Source organism: Pteropus alecto, unplaced genomic scaffold (assembly GCF_000325575.1).
Source record: "Pteropus alecto unplaced genomic scaffold, ASM32557v1 scaffold7, whole genome shotgun sequence".
NCBI lineage: Eukaryota > Metazoa > Chordata > Mammalia > Chiroptera > Pteropodidae > Pteropus > Pteropus alecto.
The window spans coordinates 64,081,399-64,089,219 of record NW_006494614.1 but is presented as its reverse complement, the minus strand read 5'-3'; the positions used below and the strand labels follow the sequence as shown (position 1 = coordinate 64,089,219).

At 41.5% G+C, this 7,821-nt stretch overlaps 1 protein-coding gene across 1 annotated transcript in view; it reads right to left on the bottom strand.

The window, feature by feature from the left end:
- The window catches only part of WDR88 (WD repeat domain 88), a 61,891-nt gene that overhangs the window by 38,850 nt on the left and 15,220 nt on the right, over nucleotides 1-7,821 (bottom strand). The window contains exons 5-6 of the mRNA XM_006926890.3: nucleotides 5,582-5,720; nucleotides 4,152-4,281 (exon numbers count right to left, since the gene is read on the bottom strand). Coding sequence (XP_006926952.1) covers nucleotides 4,152-4,281; nucleotides 5,582-5,720 — 269 coding nt within the window. The remainder of the gene's footprint in view (nucleotides 1-4,151; nucleotides 4,282-5,581; nucleotides 5,721-7,821) is intronic.

The window sequence follows — 7,821 nt, the reverse complement described above, 5'->3', positions numbered from 1 at the left end:
TAACAAAGTACTTATGTTTACTTCTTGCAAGCTTCAAAATCAGTTGAGATTGCGAATTTTCAAAATCCTCTAGCAAGATCGGCTATATATCCTGCAGGAACAAGTACAAAATTAAAATGCAAGATCTCAGTTCCTCAAAAAGCTATACATAGTATTATTACCATCTGATCCAGAAATTCCACTCCTAGGTATATAGCCAGAAGAACTGAAAGCAGGGACTTGAACAGATACTTATATGCCAATGTTCATTGCAGCATTGTTTACAACAGCTAAAAGATAAAAGCAACCCAAGTGTCCATCAACAGATGAATAGATAAACAAGATGTGGTACATGCCTGCAATGAAATTTTATATAGTCATAAAAAGGAACAAAGTTCTAATACATACTACAACATGGATAACCCTTAAAAACATTACGCTAAATAAAACAAGCCAGATGCAAAAGGACAAATAATGTATGATTCCATTTATACGAAATATCTGGTATAAGCAAATTTATAGAGGCAGAAAGTGGAAGAGAGATTACTAGGGGCTAGGACTGGAGGGAATGGGGAATGATTGTTTAATGGGTACTCAGTTTCTGCTTGGGGTGATAAAAAGGTTTTGGAAATAGTGGTTTCGGTTGTACGATATTACAAATTATTATCAGTGGATTAACTTGAAAATGGTTAAAATGGTAAATTTTGTCACATATGTATTTTACCATAATTAAAAAATAATAAAGTAATATCTAAAAAAACACCAAATTGTACAGTTTAAATATATGGATTGCATGGTATGTGAATTATACCTCAATAAAGCTGTTAAGAAAGAAAAGAAAGATGCTCTCACCACTCTTATTCGGTACAGTGTTGGAAGTCCCAGCTACAGCAATCAGGCAAGAGAAAGAAATAAAAGGTATCCGAATTGAGAATGGAGAAGTCGAATTATCACTTTTTGCAGATGACATGATTCTCTATATAGAAAACTCTAAAGACTCCACACACACCAAAAAAAAAAAAAAACCACAAACAAACAAAAAAACTATTAGAAACAATAAACAAATACGGTAAAGTTGCAGGATAAAAAAATAATCGATGTACAAAAATCCAGTGTTCTTATACAATAACAATTAAATTTCAGAAAAAGAAATTTAAAAAAACAATTTCTTTTGTAATTGCAACAAGAAGAATGAAATACCTAGGAATAAACTTTACAAAGCATGTGAAGGACCCATACACTGAAAACTATAAGACATTATTAAAAGAAATTGAAGGTGTTCATGGACTGGAAGAATCAACATAGTTTAAGTGGTCATATTACGCAAAGTAATATACAGATTTAATGCAGTCCTCATCAAAATCCCAATGGGATTTTTTAAAGAAATAGCCAAAGCAATGCTGAGAAAAAAGGACAAAGCCAGAGGTAACACACTGCCTGACTTCAAATTATACTACAAGACGACAATAAACAAAACAGGTTGGTCTTGGCAGAAAAATAGATACACGGACCAATGGAACAGAATTAAGAGCCCAGAAATCAATCCGTGTATACACAGGCAAATAATTTTTGACAAAGGAGACCAAAACAAACAATGAAGAAAAAAAACCTCTTCAATAAATGGTGCTAAGAAAATGGAGAGCCACATGCAAAAGAATGAAACTAGATTGCTATCTGTCATCATACACCTAAGTTAACTAAAAATGGATCAAAGACCTAAATATAAGACCTGAAACAATAAATGAAATGGAAGAAAACAGGTACTAAACTCATGGACCTTGGATTTAGAGAAGATTTTATGAATTTGACCTCAAAAGCAAGGTAAGTAAAAGTAAAAATAAATGAATGGGACTATATCAAACTACGAGATTCTGCACGAAAAATGAAACCAACAACAAAACAAAGAGACAACCAAATGAATGGGAGAAGATATTTGCAAACAGCACCTCCTATAAGGGCCTAATATCCAAAATATACAATAAAGTTATACAACTCAACAACAAAAAAAACAAACGATCCAATTAAAAAATGAGCAGAGGACCTGAACAGACACTTCTCCCAAGAAGACATACAAATGGCCAACAGATGTATGAAAAGATGCTCAACTCCACGAGCTATTAGGGAAATACAAATCAAAACCACACCTGTAAGAATGGCTGTCATCAACAGGACAAGTAATATCAAGTGTTAGAGATGTCGTAGGGGAAAAAGGAACCCTCATCCACTGCTGGTGGGACTGCAAATTGGTACAGCCACTATGGAAAACAGTAGGGAGGTTCCTCAAAAAATGGAGAATATAATTATCATATAACCAAGCATCCCCTCTTCTAATTATCTACCCCAAAATTTTGAAAACATTTACCCATAAAGATATATGCACCCCAATGTTCATTGAAGCATTATTCTCGGTGGCCAAGACATGGAAATAACCAAAATGCCCTTCGATAGATGATTGGATAAAGATGTGGAACTCATATACAGTGGAATATCACTCGGCCATAAGAAAAGATGAAATACTGCCATTTGTGACAACATAGGTGGATCTTGAGACTGTCATGCTAAGTCAGACAGAAAAAGCTGAGAACTATATGATTTCGCTCATATGGGGGCTATAAAACTGAAAGCAACAAATGAACAAGACAAACAAACAGAGACTCATGGGCACAGACAACAGTTTAGTGGTTACCGGGGGAAGGGAGAGAGGGGGGAGGAAGGTAAGGGTAAAGGGGATCAAATATAAAGTAATGGAAGGAAACTTAACTTTGGGTGGTGAACACACAATGAAATATACATATGACGTATTATAAAACTGTACACTTGAAACCTATATAATTTTATGAACCAATGTCACCCCAATAAATTTCGTAACAGTAATATAAATAAACAACAAAACTGTGAATAAAAGGAAAGAAAGAAGGGAAAAAAGCGATGGCATCTGGGGAAACTGAATGGTTACAAGACAGATAAGAGATTTTTCACTATATGTCTTTTTGTACCTTTTTAACTTTGTACTGTGTTGTACGTTTTATGTGTTAAAAAGTAAATTACATATTTTTGAAATAAAAACATGCAAGGTCCCTTGTCTGAAAACCAAGAATTTGAAGACATTGACCGCAGAGCATTAAATCAAGTGCGGGGCCCTTCTGAGTGTGGGCTCCAGTGTGACGGGAGAGATTGCATGCCGTGAAGCCAGCCCTGTCCCATAGCACCAAGAATCCTTGCCTCTATATTTTCTGGCTAAAAGCTATAATTCCAAAAAAAAAAAAATCACAAATTCAGGTCAATAAAAAATACCAATAGACATTTTGCTTATTTCTCTTTTTCATTCCCATTGGGGCAACGGAAGGGAGTGGATCGCAACATTGTCCATGCTGGAGCTTTGGTCACCTCTGCTGCCCTCGCCCCTGTCACTGTCACTACGGAGTGTCTCAAAGGAGTAGTGCAGGCCTCCGCAGTGCAGAGGGGGGACCCACAGCCCCTCCCGACCCAGGTTTCCTTGGAAATCACTCTCAGTAAGAGAGCACATGCTGGGTGCCCACAGTGCGGCCTGTGCTAGGGCCTATATCTTGTGCAGACCTCACCTCTGCTTAGTTTGCAGTTGAGGAAACTGAGGTCTGAGGTCACACAGAATAGGAACCTGAAGATCCCCATGGGAAAGGCTGGCCCAGGCCAGCAGGGCTCATAAAGGAGTAGAAGAGGCAGGGTGACAGGACATTTGCACCTTCTTGGGATCCTGACTCCAGGGCTTGCTGGACAGGACTGGCCACCTATCTAGTGGTGGCGACCTACAAGGTCGCCTTTGCAGGCCCTGGTTTATCAAAATCTCCCCATTTCACAGGAGATACTAGAAAGTCACATTTTGGCAAGGGGCTCTGCACAAGGTCTTCCAGCGTTGGCTCACATTGAAACAAATGTACCTGAAGCCCAGCCCAGCCCAGCCCAGCCCAGCCCACAGGCCACAGCTGGTGGTTTCCCCCGCCCCATTGCCTTCCTCCTTCCCTTCCTCCCTCTCCAGCCTCCTTCTGGCATTCATGACCAAGTTGGAGATGCCCCATATGGATACGGGCTCACAAGCTGAAGGCGTGCAGGCCGAATGCAGGAGGGCGTGGCTGGGGATCCCACCCCCCTCCCTGCTGCAGCATGCTGCCAGGCCTCCCAGGGCCCCTCCTCACTTGGCGATGGTGAGCAGTGTGGCCTGGGATGTAACATCCCAGATCTTGATGCTCCTGTCCAGCGAGACGGAAGCCACCTTCTGGCTGTCCGGGTCAAAGCAGCAGGCTGTGACCGACCTTTTGTGATGATCTGAGGCACAGGGAAAGTGACTCTTTACACAGGTTCCATATTCAGGGCCACACGCTTCACATGACCCAGAGGCTCACACTTCTCCCCCGGACAGTGACGATATTTTGAAAACACAATTCTGGTTTTCACTAAGGACTATTTATTTACTCACAAGAACATTCTTGAGTGCCTACCATGTGCCAAGCTTTGAAGAAGGGGCACAGCTGAACCACTTCCTGTCCCCACAGAGCTCCCAGTTTGTAGGCTGATGGGGATTCACCTGTGAGAGGGCCACGACCCCACAGCATGTCAGGGGCCGTAAGAGGAGGGTGAGGTACATCACCGCCAGCCGGCAGAAGCCTAGCCCAGCCGGGCACAGCCCTGAGAGGTTGAAAAAGGGCCCCAAAATTTAACGAGGAAAGCAGAACAGGAAGAATGCTCCGGGCAGAATGAAGCATGTACAATGGCTTGGAGGTGGGAAGGGACACGGAGAAGCGCTAGAGCGGCTAGAAGTTGGAGAGCGAGGAGAGGTAGGGTAGAAGGTGAGACATTAAGGGAAATATGCCAGCTGTGGGGCACTGCATACACTGTAGCCCCATATTGATAAAAATAAGCCCACAGTGCATGTGGGAAGTGGCATTGTGTGTTTGCGCACATGCACACACACACACACACACACACACACACGCCCCTCAGAAAGGCCTCCCAGCAAAGGACAGGTACAGCAGCCAACACACACATACACACACAACACACACACACACACACCTCAGAAAGGCCTCCCAGCAAAGGACAGATACAGCAGGCTTTCACTTTTGACTTTACACACCTACCGATTTTTTTTTTTTTTACTAAGATCATGTTTTTTTTTCAATTTTTATTTTGAGATAAGTGTTAACTGACATGCGTTGTAAGGATAACATGGAGAGATCCTGTATGCCCAGTTTCCCACAGTGGTAGCGTCTTGCTTAATGGTAGTATAATAGATAATGATTATTGTTTTTATATTTTAAACATACAGATAAAAATGAAGGCTGAGCCTCCACTCAATAGAAGACTGGGCTTTAAATATCTGAGTGACGTGGAGCAGAACATTGTTTCATTTATTACAAGCATGAGACTGAATGAAAGAGTTTAAATGATGAGGACCAGTCTTGGTTTTGACTGTCAGAGTTTTATCAATTAGTATTCCATCTTTAATGATGTGGCTCGGACGATTACAGTTTCACCAAATAAAGCAATCAAAAGTTATGGTCTGTCAAGTGACAAGCAGCTGTTACCATGGCAGACGGAACAGAGCAGGGAGACTGTGCAAACTCACCTCTGACGTATGACACAGTCTTGGCATTTTCTGCATCTATCAAACAGATTCCGCAATCCACATCCAAGCCAGAGACCACATATTTACCATCAGGAGAAAACTTACAGGAGGATATGAAGCTTTCATGGCTGATCTTCCACTGAAATAGGGCAATAATCAAAGGTTGTGTTCTCTCTAGCCCAGCTGTCCAGTTGAACTTTCCATAATATTGAAAATGTCCCATCTATATGCTGCCCAATATGCCAGCCCCTGGCCACACGTGGCCATTGGGCACTTATAATGGGCTAGTGCAAATAAGAAACTGAATTTTTAAGTTTGTTGGGTCTTAATTAATTTTTTTAAAATTAATAACTGTAATTAATTAATCTGCATCCAGGACAATGAACAAGGATAGGGAGAACACCCAACAGAACTGGCAGTAAGGTTCTAGTAATGACCAACTTTATTCATTTCGGTAAACAAGTGGTTATTGCCTGGCACCATGCATGAGACAGCCTCAATCCCTCAGGCAGCTCACAGTCCCCTGGAGGAAGGCTGGAAACAAACCACAAGGAGGGGACAATGAGCTGCTCAACATTCTAGAAAAGGAGGAGCTGTCTGCATGTTATAAATTATGGTATTGCCATTATGACAGTTTTAAAATATGCCCACCAATTCTTTGACAGTCCTTCCTCCAAAATGTTGAGCCTAATTTCCTACCCCTTGAATGTGGGCTGGACTTAGCAATTCACGTCTAATGAATAGAAAATGGCAGAAGTAACAGTGTGTTACTAGCTCATAAAAGAAAGCATGGTTTTCTTTTTGCTCTCTCTTGGATCACTTGCTCTGACGGGGAACTAACTGCCATATCCCGAGGACACAGAGAGGAACCGAGGCCTCCCATCAACCGCCAGATGAGTACACCATCTTGGAAGGGGATCCTTCAGCCCCATTTGAGCCGTCAGATGACTATAACTCCAGGGGACATTTTAACTGTGACCTCACAAGAGACCTGGGCCAGAACCACTCAGCTAAGCTGCTCCTAGATTTCTGACAGTCAGAAACTGTGTAAGATAATAAATGTATGTTGTTTGAAGTTGCTAAGATTTGGAGTAATTTGTCAAGTAGCAGTGGATAATTAATTCAGCCCTATGGTTGCAAGTGGCATGAATGACTTGTGCAACAAAAATAAATCAAAGTACTAAAATAAATTTCTTACAAAGAAAGAAAGCATCCCAAATAGAAAAACTGGCTAGAAACAAGAGCAGAAAATTTAAGAGAAGAAATAAACTTTGGGAAAAATGCTCAAAGTCAAGCATAATCAATGCTAGTCTCATTTTTCACCTACAAAATTGGCTAACAAAATATTTTGAATTATGATATCTGGCATGGGAGAGTAGAAAATGATGGGCTCTCCTCCAGTGCTCAGGCACAGATTTCTGGAGGGCAATTTAAAAAGCACCATGTTTCTATACCAAATTAGCAATAAAATCCAGCAACATATCCAAAAATACTGAAGCATATATATATATAAAATTATATGCAAACTTTCCTCATTGTTTCATTGTTCGTAATAGAGAAAAGTGAAAATAGCCTTAATGTCCGATAACAGAGAATAGCGAAATATGGCTTGACCTATCCATCCTGTGAAATCCACGTGTCCTTTTAAAAAGATGATGGTGATGAGTATGTACTCACCATTTATTGTTAAGTTGGAGGAAAAGTCAGGGTCCAGGAAGTACGAATAAATAACACTATGTCGTTAACAGAACACATTTGCCTGTGTTCCTATGTACACGTGTTAAACACAGGTTTTTTTTGAGACAGCAAGGCGTTAACTACAATCTCTGGAGGGTGCTTTGAGGCCTTCATTTTGTTGTTTTAATCTCATCTTTCTAAAAATGTTTTACAATGAGTCTGCACTGATCTTTGCACTAAGAAAACGGTTGCTTGTTTAAGGAGCGAAAAGAGGAAGAAGGGAGAGGAGGGGCAACGCAGAGCTGCTGGGGGAAGGGCAGTGGGGATAGGCCAGGAGACCCTGAAGAGGTGTCTGAGTGGGGCTGGGGCTGCCTGGGCTGGGGGCGCGGGAGGGAGAGGGTCTCCAGGCGGTTTGGAGATGGAGAACAGATTGGGAAGGGCCCAGAACCCTCATGCTTTGGTCACGTGGCCTTTGTCCCATGGCCTCAGCACTAATCTGCTTCATCTCGAATCCAAACGCCCCACAGAAAAGGGGATCTTTCCCTCAGCCTGAAATTCCACGT